This window comes from Protopterus annectens, chromosome 2.part1, assembly GCF_019279795.1.
Source record: "Protopterus annectens isolate FY-2018-M chromosome 2.part1, PAN1.0, whole genome shotgun sequence".
Taxonomy (NCBI): domain Eukaryota; kingdom Metazoa; phylum Chordata; order Ceratodontiformes; family Protopteridae; genus Protopterus; species Protopterus annectens.
The window spans coordinates 77,730,720-77,754,954 of NC_056729.1; the positions used below are offsets into that span (position 1 = coordinate 77,730,720).

General features: G+C 42.2%; 1 protein-coding gene across 4 annotated transcripts in view; it reads left to right on the forward strand.

Annotated features, from left to right (window-relative positions):
* Positions 1-24,235, forward strand: part of SH3D19 (SH3 domain containing 19) — a 2,322,497-nt gene that overhangs the window by 1,397,550 nt on the left and 900,712 nt on the right. For all 4 annotated transcript variants that reach the window (XM_044062032.1, XM_044062033.1, XM_044062034.1 and 1 more), the window contains one exon: positions 17,043-17,289. In XM_044062032.1, coding sequence (XP_043917967.1) covers positions 17,043-17,289 — 247 coding nt within the window. The remainder of the gene's footprint in view (positions 1-17,042; positions 17,290-24,235) is intronic.

Consider the following 24,235-nt stretch of genomic DNA (forward strand, 5'->3'; position numbering starts at 1 on the left):
TGGCTTAGACTTCAGCCCTTGCCAGATGATATAAAGGCAAAAATTATGGATTCCCCCCTTGACAACAAGGCCTTGTTTGGTTCATCTGCTGCAGAACTCTTTAAATCCATACAAGAAAAGGGCAGAGAGCTTCAAAACCTAAAACACATTTTTGTCTCCTCGGCTCTCAGATTTCAGAGGAACTACCCCTCTAAAACCCCCTTTGGTAGAAAACCTTCCAGAACTCAGTCTTCCAAGGGTAACAGAAGCAACTCTTTCTGGTCAAGCCAGGTAGTCTGTGTCTACCAGCCCACTTGCAGCCAAGACCCCCTCTTTCCTTATGCCTTTCCCTTTCTCTCCCTGCTTGGAAACAGATCACCGAGGACTCTTGGGTCCTCTTCATTATCCTTCAAGGATACTTCATGGTGTGGAAGACTCCACCTTCCTTCAGGGGTATACCACAACCCCCAAAAGGACAGCTGAATTTCTTTCCCTAAGTCATTCTTAGGCTTCTTTCTCAGGGCACCATTCTGGAGGTGCCACCTTCCCAAATTGGGAAAGGGTTTTACTCCAGGATGTTCCTGGTCCCCAGGAAAGATGGTCCCTGCATGCTCATCTTAGACTTATCCCACCTCAAGACCTTCCCACCTTTCACATGCTATACTTGCACACTCTTCTTCCCCAGGTCTACATGGTGTTTCTGGACATCAAGAATGCTTGCCTGCACATTCCCATTCATCCACGGTTCAGGACGAATCTTCGCTTTGCTATTGCTTCCTCACATTTTCAATTCTCTGTCTTGCCTTTTGGATTGTCTACTGCTCCAAGGGTCTTCACAAAATGCTTATCTCCAGTCATAGCTTTTTACAGACTAAGAGGTATTCAGATTTTTCCAAACCTGGACAATCTTCTTCTCATTCTCCAGACAGCCTTCAAGAGAATTTGCTCTTCATGGTGTCTCTGCTGGAGGGTCTAGGATTCACTGTCAACTGTCAAAAATCTTCCCTGGTTCCATCACAAAACCATGTCTTTCTAGAATGCAGAATCCAAACAGACAAGATGTTAGCTTCCTTGCCTCCCAAAAAAGTTCTCTCTTACTGCCTACTTCCAGGCCCTCTTGCCTATTCTATCTCTGACTGCCAGGGAGTTTCTCCATCTCTTGGGCTTCATGGCATCCACTATCCCCATACTACGTCTAGCCAAGCTGCACATGAGGAAATTCCAGTGGTACCTCATATCAATATAGATGCAACACGCTAATCCACTGGAGTTTGTGATTCCCCTTCTCCCTTGCTTGAAAAAGGAACTGAACTGGTAGATTCAGCAGCTTACTGTGAATCCAGGCCTACCGTTACAGCTACCCCTTCCCACGACCTGTTCACAGATGCTTCAGACTTGAGATCAGGAGCAACCCTGTTATCCTGGATGGTTCAGTGTGTGTGGTCCCCCTCCCAAAACATAAGAGATGAGAGACCTTATTTTCACTCTGCAAATCTTCAAACCTCCCCTTCTGGTTGCCCTGAAGTTGTTCACAGATAATACTACAGTCCTTTGATATGTCAACATGCAGGGAAGGACCAAGTCTTATCTACTATGCAGACTGGCTCTCCAAGCTTGGGAATTAGCCTCTGAGTCAACTCACCCTCCAGGCTGTTTACATTGCTTCCACTCAAAATGTTGTGGCAGACGCATTGAGCAGGTCCATGACTCAATCCCACGAATGCATGTTACACAGGGATGTGCTTCTGGACATTGTCCATCAGTGGGGTACACCTCAGGTAGATCTCTTCTCCTCCCCTATAAACAGACAACTTCCAAAGTTTTGTGCCAGAATTCCCAATCCTCTGGCATGGAAGCTGGATGCCCTTCCCTTTTCTTGGAGGGGGATGTTTCTCTATGCATTCCTCCATTCCTGCTTCTCCAAAAAGTATGTTGAAGATCCAACAGGAGCAACCAAAAATCTCATTGGTGACTTCCTTTTGGCTAAGACAGCATTGGTTCCACCTTCTTCTGCATTTAGCCACAGGCAGTTATCACAAGTTACTCCACTGATTGGACCTACTCATACAGGACAAGGGATCTCGAATACATCCACAGATGTCAACCCTGCAACTGACTCTGTGGATAATAGGGTTTTGATTCCTTTCAGACATCTTTTCTCTGAGGACATGCTCCAAGTTGTGCAGGAGGCCAGAAAACACAATACCAGGAAAGCATATATTTCCAAATGGAAAAAGTTTTCCATCTGGTGCCTTTCAAATGATCTGCAACCATTGCTGGTGGATGTCTTACCTTTGTGAATTATTAAAGAGTGGATTGTGTCATACCCTTAAGTAAAAGTTCATCTTTCAGCAATCTCTGCCTGCCTGCCTATGATTCCTCCCCTGGCTTCAAGGCTGGAAGTTAAACTTTTCCTCAAAAGCATCCTTCATATTAGGCCACCAAGGAAACCAGTTCTTCCTCCTTGGGATCTACAGCTTACCCTGGCTCCCTTTGAACCAGCAAGTTATTCTCTTCAGCATTGCACTTGGAAAACATTTCTTCTTGTGGCCATTATGCATTAACCTCTCTTTTACACCCAAGGTGGTGAATGAGTTGTCACTCAATCAGTCCATTAATCTGCCCACTTTTTCCCATCTTTGCAGTCCTCTAGTAAGAGGATTTTACACCGCTTAGATGTGCATAGACAACTCAGATTTTATTTGGACAGAACCATTTCCTTTTGCTATGTGTCAGTAAAGACACATGCCACTAGAGCTGTCTTTTCTTGTGGGGCTTTCTTCAAAGGTCTAAACACCTGATCTATTTTAGAAGCAGGTACCTGGTCTTCTGTACACACTTTCACAAAATACTATAAGTGGGATCAGCTGGTTTTGCAAGGGCTATTCTGCAGGCGTTTGTAGACAGTGCTACTGCCCCTCCATCCAGTTCTTCTGCATGACCTTTGCCATTCTCCCTTATGTTATGAATACTGCAGCATATAAATAGAAGGATATAGAATAGTTGTGTAAAATCGTACACTAACAATAGATGTCCTCCTCTTCTATATGTGGCAGTACCCCCCCCCCGATGCTTGCCTATATACTGGTTGTGTGTTTCCTCACCTTTTTCAGGCTGGTACTCTTCCTGCGGAATTCAGTTCTGAGGCTTGGTGTGTGCTGATGTCCACTTTATACCCGATGTTGGACTGGTTCTGCATGGAACATCGCACGTACCCTACAGTAGCATTAGACTTTTGTATCCTGGCCGGACATTCAAGTCAGCTGGCAGTGGAGTCCCCCATGTTATGAATACTGTAACATATAGAAGAGAAGAACATCTATGGTTATGGTAAGATTTTACACAACTATTCTTTATTCTCATAGCTAATGTAGCCATAAACACTTTATATTCATGGCTTAAAATCAAAATGGGTGTATATGAAAGCTAGAAGTGAGGGGTTTTACCTTATTTAGGTAATGCAGCCACCACAACTTTCTTCCAAGATCCTGGTTCTCCTTTCTACCCTCTTGTAAAATATTGTTAAACAAAGTTTCCAGATGTTTGTCATTCTGTACGCTTCTAACTTCCAGATATTCACAGAAATACCATTTGTTCCTGGAGATTTCCGTGTTGGTTGAGTATACAGCGTCATTTTCATTTACTCTCTTCTTATCTTAGCTAGTAATTGTTGTGTCATCTGCCTCTAACCTTTGCATAGCTAAGTCTGCCATAAATATTTCCACTTCTTGCTTTTCTTAGTTACCCCATTCATTTGCTTTACACAGATTTTCGTAAAATTCCCGAAATATTATCTAGTACCTCTATAGGATCACTGGTTATTTTTCTTGTCATAGACTCCTTATGTTTGGCTGAAACTCTTTCTACTTTCTTTTGTCCACTTTATTGTGGTAAAAGATTTTGCACTCTAGAGCTGTTTTTTTTTTTTAAAAACCCTTGTTATAACAGCAACCTTTCTGAATGTGTGTATATTGTCCAAATAAGCCTTTATTTTCTGTTTAGCACTCAGAGGCTCTCCTTCTTGCTGTGTGAGACTCTTTCTGCAACATTTTAACCTTTGTCAACCTTATAAATAATTCCTTTTATATAGTCATAGGTAAGTACTAAGCTAGCTGCCCTTGTGGGCTATTTAAGCCTAGCTAATTTCCTTTTTTGTGGTTGAAGTAACCTATCCCATTTCGTTATATATTGGAATTACCCCTCCCATCGGCAGTGCTTTTATATTACCCCTAATAAGATTAACTGGGATCATACCATAGAAGATAATTTGAGGTGATCTATGCATTGGATAAAGCAATTTAGTTGCTGCCTCTGTCCATTAGTAGTACAAGGGGCAGTCCTTGGGTAAATTTTCTGTTTCCCATCTATAGATGTAAGTTGCACTTGAAAATGGACAGGGATGAACTTTGTTTTATGTGGATGGGGAGCCTATTCCACAGCAGTGGTATCCTCTAAGAGATTATGTCCTTTCAAACCATTCTGTTGATGTTGCATAAAGAAGTTTAGATCCCTATAGCGAGTATTTCTGATTTCTTTTTGTTTTCTTGCTGATGTACAGTAAATCCATCAGTAATGGGTCAGAGAATGCCTTGTATTAGAGAGACAGGTCACTTGTTATCAGTCTGTAGGAAACCAAGCATAGCGTCAGGGCTTTGAGTCAGTCCATGTAGGTCAGGTTGTTCATGCCTTATATCCTTTTAGCAAGGTACCTCTGTGGGTGTTCCAATTGCTGCATGTGTCTGGACAGATACATGCCAAAGGGGGCATTATATTCAATGGACTGTCCAATGAAAGCTGAGTAGAGTGAGACAATGACATCCATAGATCTAAACACAATTCCTTTGTTTATAAACTGTGCAGTATAGAAGGGCTTTCTTACAAGAATAGACACATGTCAGTCAGAAGTTGTCACTGTCCACCTAAGTTCCCAAAACCTGAATAACTAGGTCAACTCTTAGGGGCATATTGTCAGTGTGGTAGTTCCCTGCTGTATATGACTTTCCAAAGGATATAAAAATGCATTTTTGGCATTCAGTTTTAGACCATGATTTTGACACCAGTTATTTAAGACAGACCTTCCAGCAGGATGGCTAAGTCATTTGGGGATTCAGTGACTGCTCCTAGCTAACAGTTATCTGCAGACTTAGTCAGCCAGAGCCCTTTGATATTGGCTTTTACTTCAGAAAAGCAAATGCCAAACAGGCATCTTTTACTTCTTTTCCGTATCTGATATAGTTTACTATGTTTTTAAACTCTGTTTTCATTTTATCTCACAGTCTGTCCCTTCTGAAATAATTTATATCTTCACTAATAACTGCTGAATCATATTTCCACCCTTTCTTTAAATTCATCTCTTTTTAATGGATACAAAGTAAAGTGCTATTGTCTAATTTTCATATTGTTACCCTGCATCTGTATTTTAATTTTAACACATGCATGGCTTGATGTAGTTATTGTATAGATCTCAAAGCTTTCAGTTAAATACACATGCTCCTGTGAAATATAATTTCTATCCAGTCTAGCCCAGTTATTGCTAGAGGTCCAAGTAAACCGTATGAGCTTTGCCCCAAAGGTCTACAATTAAATAACAAAAATGTTTTCAGTCTTTTTATAAAGCAGTTGTCGTAACATTGGAAAACTATTTTATGTATGTATGGTAAACAAGCAGTAACTAATTCAAAGAACCAGTAAATACATGGTATGTAGACAGTTTTTCTTCACTAAGAGCTGTCTGAAGGTGCAGTCAAGGACCAACATCATTCAGAGAAAGTTCATTTAGTGTAGTTTTTAACTGGCAAAATTACATACTTTCTATTTTCAGCAGGAAGCTGATTTTAGTACATTGGGGAAGTCATAGAAAAAGCTTTCTCTCAAAGCTAAGGCCAAAGAAAGGTGTGACGTATCAAAGGGCTTCTTGATCCTGGGATCTAAGGTGGTAACTGTTAGTTTTTAACTGTTGGCTTGGGGGGTGCAGTATTATGAATGCTGGCAGTTATGACATTCGAAGCAGCATGGTGGCTCTCCTGGTCACTGGTTATCCACTTAGTTCTGTGAAGCAGAAGGCAATGACATTACCCTTTATCTATTAGACAGTGACACTGCCCATTGTCTATTAGACAGTGACACTGCCCATTGTCTATTAGACAATGACATTACCCATTATCTATTAGACAATGACATTACCCATTATCTATTAGACAATGACATTACCCTTTATCTATTAGACAATGACATTGCCCATTATCTATTTGACAATGACACTGCCCATTATCTATTAGACAGTGACATTGCCCATTATCTATTAGACAATGACGTTACCCTTTATCTATTAGACAATGACGTTACCCTTTATCTGTTAGACAGTGACATTGCCCATTATCTGTTTGACAATGACACTGCCCATTATCTATTAGACAGTGACATTGCCCATTATCTATTAGACAATGACGTTACCCTTTATCTATGAGACAATGACATTGCCCTTTATCTATTAGACAATGACATTGACCTTTATCTATTAGACAATGACATATTCCATTTTAAGTAGTTTAGAATAAAAATATGCTGGAAGAGTTGAGGATTACCACATGTAAAGCATATTCCAGCTTAAGGATCAACAACACCCAATGTCTTCTAGTTCAAGGACTAAGAGAATCAGCTAATCTTTAATTGAGATTAACTTATTCAAACCTAAGAGCTTTGGAATGTCACACTTCTTGCAGCCTCTATAAATCCTTAGATTCCTCAACATTTTGTTGAAAACTGAGTTAAAAACTAAGTGTAACAAATGTAAACATCCTTTGAACATTAAGTTACTGCTGCGTAATGCTAGGAGTCTAAACAAGAAATTGCACTCCCTGAAAGCACTCCTCACTCTGGAAGATGCTGCCATCTGTGCAGATGTTCTTCGTATTTCACTGTTGCAGTCATCACATTTGGGTTATCCCTGCCAGGGTAGCCCTTGGCCTGCCCGAATACCAGAGACTTAGTATTTCTGCGTCGGTTGCTGTCACTTGAGGACTGATGTCAGGTCATCAGTAGTATAAATTAAGGCAGCCAACGCCATTACATCAGTCTTTCTTGCCGTGGAGCCCGAAGCAGAAGCAGTTCGCACGAGTGCCGGTCAACTGCTACCTGAGTTTTCATCTACCAAATTGAAGTTGAAGTCTTCTAAAGCTAAGTACCCCTTTGGGGATCCTTTTTACTTGCACTAACCGATGTCATAAAAAGGTAAGAATTGTCTCGCATGTGGAAAGCAAGTACCACACCGAGACTTCCACTCTTACTGTGTCACTTGTTTAGGCCCATACTACGATCTCCCTCGTCGCTTCTGTGCTTTGTTCCAATGCCAGAGCTATCCATCATCAGGCCCTTATTGTAGCCAGATATTTTTGCTTACAGTCCTCACATAGTAAGCCATCCAACAGCAGATCTTCTGAAAAAAACATAAAGATAAAGACAGTGACAGACTGTACAGGTCCAAACCTACCAACGACGCTTCCATTAAGCTAGTAGTCAGTGCTCTGGTACTCAGTGAGGCATTTTTGCAGCCCCTGATGCCTGCTTCTGTTGATTCGCAGGCCACTACAGCACTACAGAGACCCTTTTGGTCTGGTATGTAGCAGACTTCTTCTTCGACTAAGGATCCTGTGGTCATCCCTACCTTGGATGGGTCTGGAGCCACTGAGCAGGCACCAGCTTCTGAGGAAGTCCTTCACACTAATGAATCTCGAAACAAACCGATGTCTTCTTTCGCGACTACTGTTCTTTCTAAAACTACCGAGTTTCTTAGGCCCAGGGTACGAACCACACTCAAGAAACCGACGACCCACTCTCAGGCGCCTGCTACCTTGCCTCAATCTCAAATGCTTAAAATGGCAGAACACCTTATAATGCTGATCAGGGGAAGCCAAGCTATCCCCTACAAAAGGAAAAGAGCTCTATCCCCTATAGTTTGGTCTGAACAAGAGTCAGATGAGTCTGATGCATATGAATATGAAAACATGCAACCCGTCTCCACTTGTTAGGATTCTGATGCAAAGGATTCCATTCCTTCAGCCTCTCTCCCAGAGGATTTTTCCTTTGGGGAAACCCTGCATACTTTAAGGGAGCATTTCCAATGGGAGAGTCAGGGCTACCCTCAGACTAAAAAGAGACTCAGGGAATTCCTAGATCTCCCACAGCACAGACCCTTGGCCATCCCCCAGTCCTGGATGTTGTGGAGGATGTTTTCCCCAAATCCAACTTGACTCCTGATGCTCTTCCTCCTGCTCCCAGAAAACCAGACAAGTACTATAAAGTCCCTGACTCACACAAATATCTCTTTAAAAATCCTACAGCTGACCCTGAGATCATTTCTCAACGACCAAAAGGGATTAAAGCAACCTCTGTTAAGAATCCCACCCCCTCTGATAGGGATTCCTGAGCATTGGACATATGGGGTAAAAAAGTATACACCTCAGCTACTCTTGCTGTCAGGGCACTTAATTGTCAGTTCCATATGCTGAAATTTCAGCAACATACCTTGGAACTCCTTAAACAGAAAATGTCTTCCTTTCCTGCTTGGGCAGAAGATTTACAAGAGTCAATGCATTCTGCAAGTCAAGCAACTAAAGACACTTTGCACTGTGGTTTTGATGCCCTAAAAGCTTCTTGCAGGGCAGCAGTCACTGGATCTGTCATTAGACAGCATGCATGGCCCCTGCCAGACCATGTCAAATCTAAATTGTTGGATGCCCCCTTGCACAAAGATAACTTATTTGGCACTAAGGCAGAAGAGGTCTTAAAAAAGATGGAAGAAAAAGCAAAATCTATGCAAACAGTTAAGGATTTCTTAAAGATCCAGCCCCCTAGGTTCAGCAGGCATTGTCCCTCCAAACACTGGTCCTTTCCTGCTCCAAGTAAACTGGCCCACCCTAGGCCCGTGTGGAAGCAGACCCACCAGACAGCAGCCCCAGTGAATGCAGAGATCTAAGCAATGGACTACCTCCATTTCAAAACCAGGGAGGTCTAAGCCACCCCCTTATGTTAAGAACTCACAATGACTCACCTCCTCCAACCCCTCTCACTCCCACTTACCACCCTCACTTACCCCTAGGAGGAAAACTCTCCTTTCACTCAAGCACCTGGGTCACCATTATCAAGGACCACTGGGTTGTGAACATTGTGTCTCATGGATACAAATTTTTCTTCCACACCTTTCCACCCCCAAAAGGGTTCCCAGATCTACCACCAAATCAGTAGGTGGTGGCTCATAATCAAATTCTTTCCCTGTGCTCTCAGAGCAGTAGAGCATGTTCCTGCAGAACAGACAGGCCAATGTTTCTACTCCAGACTTTTTCTGGTGCCCAGAAAAGAGGGCACCTGGCACCCCATCCTCAATCTATCCAGTCTAAACACCTTCCTTGTGATCCCAAAATTCAGAATGCTCACCCTCCAGCAGCTGCTACCCATGCTGTCCAAGGATGCTTGGCTAGCCACCCTAGATCTAAAAGAGGCCTACCTCCACATTCCTATCAGGGAATCATCCAGGAAATATCTCCACTTCAGGGCAGGATCTCAACACTTTTGCTTCTCTGTGCTTCCCTTGGGCTTATCTACTGTTCCCAGTGTTTTCACAAAATGTCTGGCTCCGGCCATTGCCTTTTGCAGACAAAGAAATATTCAGATTTACCCATACTTAGACAACTGCCTTATTCAGGCAGACAGCCAGGAAAAGCTGCTCAAGCACCTGGCCTTTGTAAAGACCCTACTAACTTCCCTAGGGTACACAATCAATGAAAAGAAATCCAAACAGGTGCCCACTCAAAGGATAATCTTCCTGGGAGCAAGTCTGGACGCAGCATCCCAGATGGCATATCTTACTCCAGAGAAACAAATTTTCCTGACAGCCTACTTCTCTCAACTAGCCACCAGTCCCCAGCTGTCTGCAAGGAAGATCTTGCAAGCTGTGGGGTTCATGTCATCTTGCATACTACTCATTCCATATGCAAGACTGCATATGAGGAAACTTCAATGGTACCTAAAGAGCCTTTGGTGTCAATACTCTCAAGACCTGGAAACTCTTCTACCTATAATTCCTTGCCTCAGAAAATATTTTCTTTGGTGGGCAACAGCATGCTCCCACAAAAAGGGAATGCCTTTATCCCCACCCCCTGCCACCAAGACCCTCACCACAGATGCATCAGACTGCACTTGGGGTGCACACCTGGATGGCAGGTGCATACAGGGCCAATGGAGGCCTCAGTCAAAAAGGGATGATGGCTGTGCAGCACGCCTTGATAGCTTTCAAGCCTCTTCTCTCTCTCCAGGGGCTCATCTGATCAAAACCGACACCACCACTGTGATGTGGTACATCAACAAGCAGGGATGGACTTACTCCTACCCTCCATGCAGGCTGGCCATAACCCTTTAGCACACAGCCTCGGCCATGACCCTTTAGCACACAGCTTCTGCCATGCACATAGACCTGTTAACACAATTCGTACCAGGCTCCCTCAACTCTCTGGCAGACCAATTAAGCAGAAGTCTTCTGGACCCACACAAGTGGCAACTCAACAGAAGTACCTTCACCCTAATAATGCCGAAATGGGGAACCCCAAAGGTCGACCTCTTTGCCTCCCACACCAACCATCAGATCAGCAAATTCTGCACCAGGGAGCATTATTGCATGACTTGAAAAGTGGATGCCCTGTCCTTCCCCTGGGTCAATCTATCGATTTATGCCTTTCCTCCCATGCCTCTCATCCCCAGGGTACTGCTCAAAGTAAGGGAGGAAAAACCAAGGACCATTCTTATAGCGCCAGACTGGCCCCGGCAACACTGGTACCCCTTGCTGTGCAGCCTGTCCTCGCTACCTCCATGGCATCTTCCTCAGATTCCAAACCTCTTGACCCAGAGGGAAGGGGAATTCATGCATCCCCAATTCCAGACACTCCATTTGGCAGCTTGGCTTATTCTCTAACCCCAAACTAATCTGTCAACCTCAGTAAACAGGTTCTGGATGTTATCCGTGAGGCCAGACGTCCTAGCTTCAGAAAGTGTTATGCTGACAAATGGAAAAGGTTCTGCACCTGCATACAGGCTAAGGGAGCCAATACGGCACAGCCCTCCCTCCCTCTCATCCTGGATTATTTAGCTGACCTACTACACAGTGGCCACTCTTTTATCTCTATAAAAATTCATGCCTCTGCTATTTTTGCTCATTTTCCCTCTGAGCAGCCTCTTTTCTCACACCCTTTGATCAGTCAGTTCCTCAGAGGGGCTAGCAACTTGAGGCCACCCAGAAGGGCACCAACACCAGCTTGGGACCTTAACTTTGTATTGGAAAAGCTCACCCTGCCCCCTTTCGAACCAACTTCTTCTGCAGAGCTAAAATTTATCTTCTGGAAGACAGCATTCCTTCTGGCCATCACTTCAGCCATATGAGTCTCTGAGCTGCAAGCACTCATGGCTGTGGAACCCTTCATCATCTTCCATGCAGACAGGATATCCCTCAAAACTAACCCATCCTTCATGCCCAAGGTGGTGTCCAGTGTGGCTTTCAACCAATCCATTCATTTGACCACCGTTTTTCCTAATCCTCAGAATAAGGGGGAAAGGATTCTTCACTTTCTAGATGTGCACAAACAGCTCAGATTCTGTCTAGACAGGACTAAATCCTTCACAAAGTCTGATCAATTGCTGGTTAGCTTTGCTACAGGGGCAGAAGGCAAAGCCATCTCCAAACAAACCATTTCTAAATGGATAGCCCACTGCATCCATTTCTGCTACAAACAGCATGGAAATCCTCCCCCCAAGGGGGTCAGGACACACTCCACCAGAGCAGCCTCCACCTCTGCAGCTTTCCTCAGAGGAGTCCTCACCAGGGACATCCTGGAGGCTGCCACCTGAACATCTGTTCACACTTTTACCAAGCATTACCACCTGCCTCTCTTCTCCAAATCCAGGGCAGGGTTTGCCTCTGCAGTCTTGCAGAGCATCCTAGTCAGCCCCTAGTTTCATTGACTGCCTCCACCCTTTTCCTCAGCTTTGGGAAGCAATCCAAATATGATGACTGCAACAGTGAAACATGAAGAATGTAGTACAGTTGTGTACACTTACCATAAATGCAGATGTTCGAGTGTATTCACTGTTGCAGCCCTGGTTTCCCTCCCTCCATCCCCCTTTCTTCTCTTTCTCCTGTTATTATCTTTCTAACTTATTCTCCTTCCTTACAAGGGACATATTGGTATTTATTTTCCATTGATGGGGTTCTTCCTCCAGAACCTGGCCTTCTACTTGGGGGCTCCTGACATGTTAGGGCAAGAAAAACTGATATGGTGTTGGCTGCCTTACTTTATACTACTGATGACCTCATGTCAGTCCTCAAGCGACAGCAGCCAATGCAGAAATAGTAAGTCTCTGGTATTCGGGCCAGCTGAAGGCTACCCTGGCAAGGATAACCCAAATGTGATGACTGCAACAGTGAATACACTTGAACATCTACATTTATGGTAAGTGTACACAACTGTACTTTACCAAGACAGGGCTACAATGCCTTCCGTACATTCCGACCACAAACTGAGCATGGAAGAACCAAAGGAGGGGGTGTATCCTTGTTTATTAAGGATAAGTACACCCTAAGTCTGGTCAAACAGTATGGCTCTCTTGAGCTACTCCATGTCCAATTAACTATAGGCAAAGCCCCCTACCACATAATAGCTAGTTTTAGGTCCCCAACCATGAAACAGGAAAAGCATGCCACGTACCTGGGCTCACTTGTAATTACAGCCCAACACCTCACTCATGGGTGATTTTAATTATCCTACCATCAACTGAGAAATATGCACAACCACAAATATGCTGGCTCTGAGGTTCTTGAACTTTGTCAATGCAAATGCACTGAAACAGCTAGTCAGCACACCCAAAAGAGACTGAAATGTCCTGGACATAGTACTCACTAAGATGGGACAGCATTGCACCCCCCTGTGTGATGTCTACCCCAGTAAGATCAGACCATAAATCAGTCTTGTTCAGTGTAATTATAAAATCAGATATCCCATCAAGCTCAAAAATGCCTGAGAATTTTTGTAAGACAAATTGCCTCCTACTTAAGTGGTGGTATAAAAAGTTTCAAAGCACCCTCAAATGCAGATAACACAGACTCCTTTGTAGAAGTGTACATCAATACCCCATATAACCACTTAAGCAGTTGTATAGAATTGGCTGTACCTGACCAGATTAAAAACAGGTCTTGCCAAAAAAAACAAGCTACCTTGGTGGACCCCTAGAATAAACAGACTATACAACAAGAGAAAGAAACTAATGTCTAAGAACAAGAGGGGACTGACTTAGCAGAGGAAGAAATCCCTGTCTAGCTTAAACAAACAAATTACAGATTTTGTCAAGTCATCCAATGCTAATTGCAAAGTAAAAATAGCCTCTCTAGCTAAGGATAATTACAAGGCATTCTTTAACTACTTCCAAAATCTAAAAGGGAATACCCAGCTATGCACTGAACTGGTTGTGGATGGCACCACCCATACTCAATTGGAGGTAATAGCCAACTTGCTAGCTGACAGATTTGAAGAAAACTTCAGCTCCCTGCCCCCTCCAGTCATCCTCCAAAGTATACCTGCCACCATTTCTCATAGGTTCATAGGTGGGTACTAGGCTATCGGCCCAAGGGCCTACGTAAACCTAGCCAACAAGGTTCCCTGGCTTACGCCACCCAAGAAAGTTATTTTCCTGTGCCACTATTGAGCAGAGACACAGAAGTGATCCCCAGGGTGCATTTCCTATTTCCCATCCACTCATCAAGATTTTTCTTGAAGAGTGCTAATGAAGAACTTTACTTGACATAGATGGGTAGCCTGTTCCAGAGTATGGGAAGTCTCTGGGACAGGAATCTATCCCTCCAGCATGTGCTGTTTATTGTGGTGACAAGGTTTAGGTCCCTAGAGCGTGTAGCTTGGAGGGATTGGAATTTCTTTAGGTGTAGCATGTCCAACAGCTCTGGGTTTGACTTAGCTTTATATGTTAGGCAGAGATCACCTCGGAGTAGGCAATATGCTACAGAGTAAAGCTGGAGTTTTTTGAGGTGGTCAGTGTAGGGCATTTGTTTGAGGCCAGTAATCCTCTTTGTGAGGTACTTCTATGGCCTTTCCAGCTGCTGCAGATGTCTTGTGAGGTACATTCCAAAAGGGGCTTGTACTCTATAATGGGCCTAATGAGTGTCGAGTAGAGGGGAACAATGACCTCTTTTTTTCCTGGATGAGAACCCTTTTATGATGAGGTGTGCCATGTAGAAGGACTTCCTGACTACTGTGGTGATGTGACTATCAAAGGAGAGACTACTGTCCACCTGGGTCCCAAGGTCTCTTATCATGTTTTCGGTGTTAAGTAGATTGCTGCCTGTGTGGTAGTTCAAGGGTACAGAGTTTTTACCAAAGGGCATGACAATTCACTTTTTAGCATTGAGCTTGAGGCCATGGCTCTGACACTAGGTATCTGTCTCAGTGAGGCCCTTCTGTAGGATGTCCACATCATTTGGGGACTCAACTGTGGCTCCTAGTTTGCAGTCATCTGCGAACTTCATTAGCCAAAGGCCTTCTGTGTTGGCCTGTACTTCAGAGAAGTAGATACCAAACAGGAGAGGTCCCAGGACTGAACCCTGTGGTACTCCACTTGTCATTGGTTTGAAGTCAGATTTGGAGTCTGCACCTTTTACAGTGTGGGTTCTGTCAGTGAGCCAGTTGGCAACCCATCTTGTGACATAGGGATTTATACCTAGTTTAGTGAGTTTAGCTATAATTCCAGAATGGAGGAAGGTGTCGGAAGCCTTGGTGAAGTCAAGATAGGCTGTGTGGAACCACCTTACCCTCGTCTACAGCTTTGGTGACTGCCTCAAAAAAGTCAATCAGGTTCAGAAGACATGATATGCCTTTCACAAACCCGAATTGGGTGAGGTCCAGAATTTGGAGGTTACCAATGTCTTTCTTTGAGTTCCATGATGATACGTTCCATGGCCTTACAGGCCAGGCTCGTCAGGCTAATAGGACGATAATTCCCAGGATCAGTGGTGGCTCCCCCTTTGTGGAGTGAGATAACTGTTGCTGTGTGCCATTCAGTGGGCACAAAGCCTGGCGTGAGACTATGATTGAACATGGTGCTTAGGTGGGGTGCCAGTTCGTTCTGAAGTTCATGTAAAACACAGCCCGAGATGTTGTCCGGTCCCATGGATGCTGTGTTTTTGGCTTTAGAGTGTGCAACTTTTACCTGTGTAGCTGTGATTACAGGGACTCTGCATTCTTCCTGTATAGATATGGGCCCTTTATGGGGTGAGAGGGGGGGGTAAAGTTAGCACTGAACCTATCTGCCAGGATGTTAGCAATATCAGTTGGTTCTGTAGTTTTCATGCCGTTGTGCTGTAACACAGAGCAGATCTGGGTGTTGCCATTGAGATTCTTGACATAGCTGTAGAATGTTTTGTGGTTGTCCCTAGAATCACTGGAGATTTTGTTTTCATAGCTAGCTTTGGAGGATCTTATAAGGGATCTCAGCTTCTTACTGAGGCTGACTAGGGAGCTCCGCCACTCATGGGATTTTACTCTCTCTTGCAACAGTTTCTTCCTTCTGTTGTAGAGTTTGTTTATGGCAGGGGACCACCAGAGCGGCTTCCTTTTTTTGGAGGATAGCATCTTGGTCCTGTTTGGGATAGCACGATCCATGCACTCGTGCAAGTGCTTATAGAGTGCATTTGTGTAGTATTCGGCAGTCATAACTGTATTGTCCATCTGCATGGGTGCCATGACGTTCACCACTTCTGTCTTAAGCATGAAGTTGGCTTTGGAGAAATTTTTTACCATGGTTTCCTTAATGGGAGGTGGGGGCAGGATGTGGATATCTAGGGTGATTAGCTTGTGGTCACATCTGGCCAATGAGGAGTTGACTTCAGGTGTGGAACACCGGTCACTCATGTTGGTAATGACTATGTCTAGGATATTGTTGCTCTTGGTGGGGGTGTGGATAAGTTGATCCAGGGCATTGGAATTTATGAATTCCAGAAAGCGTTGAGTGAAGGATTTGGTACATGAGTAGTTTTCCCAGTTAATGATGGGGTAGTTGAAATCGCCCATTATTAGGGTGTTTGGTTGAACTCTAATCTTTTCCAGTATATCAAGAAAAGAGGAGTGGGAATCATGGGGTATGGTGGGGTATCTGTAGTAAGCTACAATTTAGATTGTAGTTTTTCCCAGAGTTAGTTGCACTTGGATAACCTTGGATGCATTATGCTGAGCAACTAGCCTGGAGGTGTGGTTATCCTTAATGATATGTTTATGTTCATAATGCTGTGTAAATTAGTGGTATCTTCAATATGGTTGCATTATACAGTGACAGTAGCAGTATGTTTTTTCTTTCTCCCACATTTCACTCTATACTCCTCAATAACACATAGTTCACTCAGTTATAAATTAAAATTTTAATATAAAAACATGTAATAAATGAAAACAGTGTCAGTATCTCCACTGCAGTACATTGTTTTCAGTCTTAATATGATTGTATTCCTTATACTTTACCCTTTCAATTGTTACATGTTATTAATTGGTAAGTCACATGATCAAGAAAGGCATCGTCTGACAGTTTCTTGCAGCCAGAATGAGCAATGGGTGCTAACTGGTAGCTTACCAAATTGCACGTAGATGTGAATGAGTTAAGCTGTTTCACTTCATCTACTATAGTATCAACATAGTACTTAAAGAAAAAAAGTTTTGTCTAACCATACTCCTGTATGTTTGTGTGGCAATACATCTCCAAATAAACTATTGAATGTATTAAGAAATGGGCAACATCTTACATCTTATGTAGGATACCAAATGTTATGATGAAAAATTTGTTTGAGTTTAGTGACAATTCATTATACTGTCAAAGATTTTCTGTTTTATTTCAGAACTTACTGGTTTTCATTTTCTGTTCCTTGCCTGTTAAAACTAAAACAAATAAATAAACCTCTTAATACTGTAAGGCTGATTTTCAGTTGTGTGATTACTTTGTAATTGAATGATTGTTTTATTAATATCTAGACCACCAGGAGGAGGAAAGGCAGCCCCAGGAAGACCACCTCCACTGAAGACTGCTCCAGGAAGGCCACCTCCACCAAAAACATCCTCTTCCCAAGGTGGGGCCTTCAAGCGCTCTTCATCAGATGTAGGGCTCAGCAACAAAACTGTTCCAGCCTTCCCAAAATCAAAGAGCCAGGGTTTCCGGAAAAAAGGAGCAGAAATTCCTCCTCGGCCAGGACCAGGACACTCCCTGTACAACAAGTATACGGTAAAACTGCTAGAACAAATCTGAAAATAAACATAATGTAAAACGAAAAACCTTGCTTCAAGGGGAGAGCCTCTGTAATAAACATCAAACTGTTTTGAACATTGAGATTTGTGCTAGGTCTTTCATTTTTTCTCACTTTTCTGGTGTGTGTATATATATATATATATATACACACATATATATATATATATATATATATATATATATATATATATATATATATACATATATATATATATATATATATATATATTATAGCTGTGTCATTAATAGTAACAAACTTTGAACAAGCTGAATTTTACAAAACCTTATTTCTCACAAATCATTACTTCAAGTGTTATGCCACTCTGTCCATGTTACTTAACCACCCTGTGGTCTAAAGTTACTGCCGTAGCAGGCACTTGCATGTCTGGTCATTACCAGAAATTAACGTTTTATTTATTTTTTTTTTTTTTTGCATTTCATTCTCATTTCTTTATTTGCTAGTATCACCTGTATGAAAAATGGTTTATTACATACTTCTGAAGGCTATGTCTTTTTTTTTTTTTTTTTAAAGTAAAAACGTCTTTATTGAATTATCACTTATGACATAGGCCATCATGCATTTACATTTATGTAAATGAAAACAAACCATATTAACATATTTTCAGTTGCATCACATATAATCTTCCATGCAGTCATTGTCACTTAAACATTACATAGCTCACTCAATTCTTTCCCATAAACCTCATTCTTCCTGCAAAACATTGTTCTGCATGTATTGTTCCCACAGTTCTTGTTTTTTGTATGTAATTTGCTCCAACCCTTTTCTAAAAATCCCACTTCCAGTTACTTATCTTTGTTACTATATTCATTACTTCTACTATGGATGATTTAGGATTTGATTTCCATTTTCTAGAAATAGTTGTTTGGCAGCCACCAAAATTAAACTGAGCAAGGCCTTACTATGTACAGGCAATTTCGATTCTGTATAACATATTAAAAATATCTTTTCCTTAGTTATACCAATTTGCTTACACAGTATTTTTGACAGATTAGCCTACAGGGAATTTTTAAAGCCTGCCATCCCATTACACTCTGAAAAAGTATGTTCCCAATTACCTCTTTCTTCCCCATCACACCTGCAACATTTGTAATCTGCCTGAGGAAAATGTCTTTTGTGTCTGCTTGAGGTATAAAAATACCAATGCAAATACTTCCAAGCAAAGTCCTAAGTCTTCTAGACTTTGTTACATATTTGGGAGCCATACATATATCCTCCCATTGTGAACTGCTTATCCAGTATCTCTTCCCAATCCTTTCTAACCTCCTCTGATTGATTCCTGTAGTTATCATGCAGTATTTTATATTACCTACTGATTGTCCATTCATAACAGCAACTTTTGTTCTAGATTCTACTAAAAACTTTACCAGTGTTGGTCTTTCACTTAGGTCTCCCTGTATCTTTCTCTTTGCATGTACTCTGATATCAGTCCTTGATAGGGAAGGCAATCTCTAGAATGCAGTCCAAATGTATTCTTGTCCTCTTTCCATTGTGTTACCTTTCCCGCTCTAATTATTTGCTTCCAGTACATTTTTTCCTTTGACACTTTTCTCCAGGAAATTCCAGCCCCCTCTTGTCTATTCTCTGTACCTCTAATTGCAGTCATCCCTGTCAGCAGAATCTCCTTTCTCCATTCCCATCTTGATTTGTTTTTTTAAATGCTTTCTGATATTTTATGAATATAATATTCAGTATGGTTACTGTTATTCTCCTTAAGGATCTGCATCCAGAATTCCAGTCTCCTTATTTCTTGAGCATGCTTCCGGTGTCATCATCCCTTTCCATTTTGGATTATAGTTTTCTGCTTGTGCTGTCTTTAGGATCCTTAACTGTGTAGCTCTGAAATAACCCTTTAAATCAGGTAATCCTAAACCACATCTTTCTGTTAAAAGGATCAGCCTCTCCCACTTGACTGTTGCCCTCTTCCCACTCCAGATAAAATCCTTCAACTCTTGATTAATTGCTATTCACAACTTCTCCTCTGGTTGCTAACATTGTCTGACCTCTGTACATAACTAAAGAGACTAAAAACATTTTCACTGCTTATATCTTGCTATCCATAGCCATAAAAACAGAACTTCCAATTTCACAGGTTTTGTATTATCTTTTAATTAGTCTCTTCCTACACATCCTTAGCTACCATAACATAATCCTTTCTAACCCATACTGCTAAGTACTTCATTTTGTCATACCCCCATAAGTATGGGTATTACTGAACCAATTCATTTCTGGGTATGTAGTTTACAGTTGTTGCCTTTGTTTTATCTTCATTAATTTTTGTATCCAGAAAAGACTTGAAACTGTGTCACAATGTTCCACAACACTGAAATATCATTTTCTGGTTTTATCTGGTACAAAATAATATCATCTGCAAATACAGTCAACTTTTGTTTGTTACCATACCAATTATATCCTTGAATTTCTGATTCTCTTATTTTCTTTGACAGTAGTTCTGTATGTAACACAAATAACAAATGGGAAATAGGACACCCCTGCCAGGTTTCTCTGCTCAAACAGAACTTATCAGAGGACCCCCCCACACACACACACACACACACACACTTGAATTTTCACCTCCAGTCCCTCATATTTCATTCTAATTAACCTTGTTATTGTGTCAGGGAATTTAAATTCTTCCATTGCCCAAGTCCCAACTTACTCTGTCAAATGCTTTCTCTGCATCAAGGCTCACCAACAACAGTGGTATTTTCTTACATTCTTCTTCCCTCTGGATCATCATTATTTTATTAATGTCAAATGTTTACCTCTCCTCCACAGAACCAAATTGTTCCATATCTATGAATTTTGGCATCCCCTTTACCCTTCCTTTAGTCATTATAGACATAGACACTTTATAATCATGGTTTAGAATCAAAATGGGCCTATATAAAGCTGGGTCTGATGGGTCTTTACTGTCTTTGAGTATTATAGCCACCGCAGCTTTCTACCAGCATGTTGATGTTTCTTCTTTTAAAATACTTTTAAACAAAATCTTCCAGGTCATTATCATTTCTTCCTTCCTAGTTTCCAAACTTCCCAAGGAGTATAATTTGTTCCTGGACTTTCCTGCAGATAGATTATACATCAGATTTTATCTCATCTCCTCCTATCTTAACTGTTAATTGTTGAGCCTCATCTACCTCTAACTTTGGCATACTTAAAGGACACCAATGGGATTCTGTTATTAAATGCTGGACTTCTCTGTCTTTTTTTCCCTGTTTACTGTCCCTAATATGAATAAACAACAATATATCATTTAAAATATTTTAAATTGACTGATTCTCTTCACTAAAACAGTACCTTACTGTACTGTGGTGGTTTAACTTTCAAAAAACTTTTGTCCTGCTGTTGAAAAGCTTGCTGCAGTCTCCAATTCACTAATGTCATCAAGGCCACTGAATACAGGTAGTTTTCTGTCCATTTCCATCCCCAAACTGAAATCACCACTGCCGTCCTAAAAATCCACCCATTCTGTGATGTCACAGCTCTGTGGTCCTTCCCCTACCCATTAAACAAAAAAAAAAAAACTTTTATTGTTATTAAACCATAAAAAACAACAAATAACCAGACCGGTTTCAGCCGGACAATATCACAGCCTTCATCAGAGTAAAAAAGAGTGGTCCTTCCCCTACCCAAACAGAAAGTAATGGCTAAAACAAGAAAAACAGTACACGAGTCAAGTCTCCTGCCATGAGCTGTCAATCACAGCAGGTAACAGTTCAAATTACCCTTAGCACTTTGACAGCTAGGGAAGTTAGGTGTGAAGGGGGATGGGAGATGAGTCAAAGTAGTACAATTCAGGCTTCACAAAAGACTGCAGTTTAGCCATTCTGAAGAGAAGCAGCAGTAAAAAGAAGTTTGAAAGTCTGTTTTGTGGCATTTGCACTGTTTGTGATGTTCTTCGTGTTTCACTGTTGCAGTCATTACATTTGGGTTATCTGCTTGCAGGTAGCCCTCAGTCGGCCTGATTAACAAAGTCTTGGGTCCTGCGTCGGTTGCTTTCACTTCTTCCATGACGTCAGGTCGTCAGGGGTATAAAACATGCAGCCGACGCCATTACATCAGTCTTTCTTGCCGTGCGGTGCCCGAAGCAGAAACAGTTCGCAAGTGCCGGTCGGCCGACTCCTGACATTTTCGTTTTCGAGTTTCAGAACCGAAGTCTTCAACTAAAGCTAAGTACCCTGTTGGGGAAACTTTTGCTTGCTCCTTACCAATGTCAGTAAAAGTTAATAATTGCATTACTTGTGGAAAGCAAATACTTCATAAAGATTTTCATTCGTACTGTATTCCTTGCCTAGGCCCTGACCACGACGTACTTTGCTATCGGTTTTGTGCTTTATTTAATCAGCGCACTATCCGTCGTCAGTATATTTTCACCTCTAAATATTTCGTTTCTTGGTTTAATTATCCAGAAAGGTCGTCGGTTAGCCATCCGACAACCAGGATTCTGAAAAAATGCAAAGATAAAGACAGAGACAGGCCACCGAGGTCCAAATCTGCCGACGACGCTTCTCCTAAGCCAGTTGGCGGTTCGCCAGTACTCAGTGAGGTGCTTTCGCAGCCCCTGTTACCTGCTACTTCTGATTCGCAGGCCTCTACTGAGACCCATTCAGAGTCTGGTATGCTGCAAGATGCTTCAACTATGGAACCCGTGGATGTCTATGCCTTGGATGGGTCTAGAACCGCTGTGCAGGCACCGGCTTCTGAGGGTGTATTCAGGCCTAAGGACTTGCATATTAAACCGACGCCTCCTTTTTTACTTAGGCCTAAATCTCGAACCATGTCTCAAAACAAAAACCAACACCCAGGTCACATGCTCAGGCCTCTATGCCTAAAAAACACATGATAAGAATGGCTGAAGATCAAATAACTCTAATCAGGGGTAGCCAACCCCCCCCCCCCTTTTAAGAGGCCTAGGACTGAAGTTGATTATGAATCTTCTGATTGGGATTCTGTTTTTACTGATTTTTCTGATGATCTGGATTTGCCCTTATCTACTTATGATAATTCTGATGCAGAGGACTCCATTCCATTTGCTTCCCCTCCTGAGGATTTTTCTTTTGGGGGAACCTTACATACTCTAAGGGAGCATTTCCACTGGGAAAGCCAGGATTTTTCTGTATCAAAAAAAGAGGCTTTGGGATTTCCTCAGCATAGGCCTTTTAGCTATTCCTCCTGTACTAGACATTGTTGATGCTTTTGTGGAATCTAGTTTGGCCCCTGATTCCCTGCCTCCTGCTCCCAGAAAACCTGACAGATACTACAGGGTCCCTGAGTCCCACAAGTTCCTTTTTAAAAATCCTATTGCAGATCCAGAGACTATTTCACAGGGGCCCAAGAGCATTAAGGCTTCTACTGCTAAAAATCCTACCCCTTCTGATAGAGACTCCAGGGCGCTGGATAGATGGGGTAAGGAGGTTTACACTTCTGCAACCTTGGCCATTAGGGCTTTAAACTGCCAGTTTCATGTGTTAAAGTATCAGCAACATGTTATTGGACTGCTTAAACAGAAAATTATGTTGATTCCAGACTGTGTGGAAAATAAAGAATTACAGGATTTAATGCATTCTGCTGAACAAGTTGGAAAACATACTTTGCACTGTGGTTTTGATTCATTAGAGGCCTCTTGCAGGGCTGCTGTTACTGGGTCGGTGCTCAAAAGGCATGCTTGGCTTAAGGAGCAATCTTTGCCTGATCATGTTAAAGCTAAATTGTTGGATGCTCCTTTAAATCAGGACCGCCTGTTTGGCAACAAGGCTGAGGAAGTTCTTAAAAAGATTGAAGATAAACCTAAATCTATGCAAACTGTTAATCATTTTCTTACAAGTTCAACCTCCTAGATTTAGTAAGCACTGGCCCTTTAAGAATTGGTCCTTTCCAGCCCCTTCCAGGTCTTCTCAAGCCAAACCCAGACACAGCAAAAACCCTGGGTTTCAGTCCCAGGGGACACACAGAACTAAGCAGTGGGGGGCTTCCACTTCCAAATCTGGGAATAAGAAAACTCCCCCCTATGGTAAACTGTCTCACTGACTTCCTTTTAAAATTTCCAAGCACTTATCAGTTGACTGCCCTTTTGGGGCAAAAGATTGCTCTTCATGTAAAGAATTTGGAACTCATTACCCAGGACAAATGGGTTTTAAATATAGTGTCACAGGGATACAGATTTCACTTCCACACATTGCCGACACCAAGCGGGTTGCCAGACCTACCCCCAAATCAGTGGGCAGATGCCCAAAAACAAGCACTTTCTCTCTTAAGCATGGGGGCTTTTCATCTGGTACCAGAAGAGGAAAAGGGACAAGGTTTCTACTCGAGACTTTTCCTGGTACCCAGAAAAGATGATTCATGGCATCCTATCCTGGACCTGTCTATTCTAAACACCTTTTTGGAGATTCCAAAATTCAAGATGCTGACTCTTCACCAATTACTTCCTATGCTAGGCAAAGATGACTGGTTGGCAACACTAGATTTAAAAGAAGCATACCTGCACATCCCAATCAGGGAATCTTGCAGAAGATACCTACACTTCAAAGCAGGCTACACACACTTGTCAGTTCTCTGCACTGCCCTTTGGCTTATCTGCTGTGCCCAGGGTATTCACAAAGTGCCTAGCTCCAGTTATTGCATTTTGCAGGCAAAGAAATATTCAAATATACCCATACCTGGACGAGTGTCTAATTAAGGCAGAAAGCCAGGACATACTTTTGAATCATCTGGCCTTTGTACAAAGGGTTCTAACTTGTCTGGGGTACACCGTAAATGAAAAGAAATCACACCTGGTACCCTGTCAACAAATTATATTCATGAGAGCAAGCTTGAATACAGCTTCCCAGATGGCTTACCTCACGCCAGAGAAACAAATTCATTTGACAACCTACTTCAAACAAGTGGCCACAAAAACCC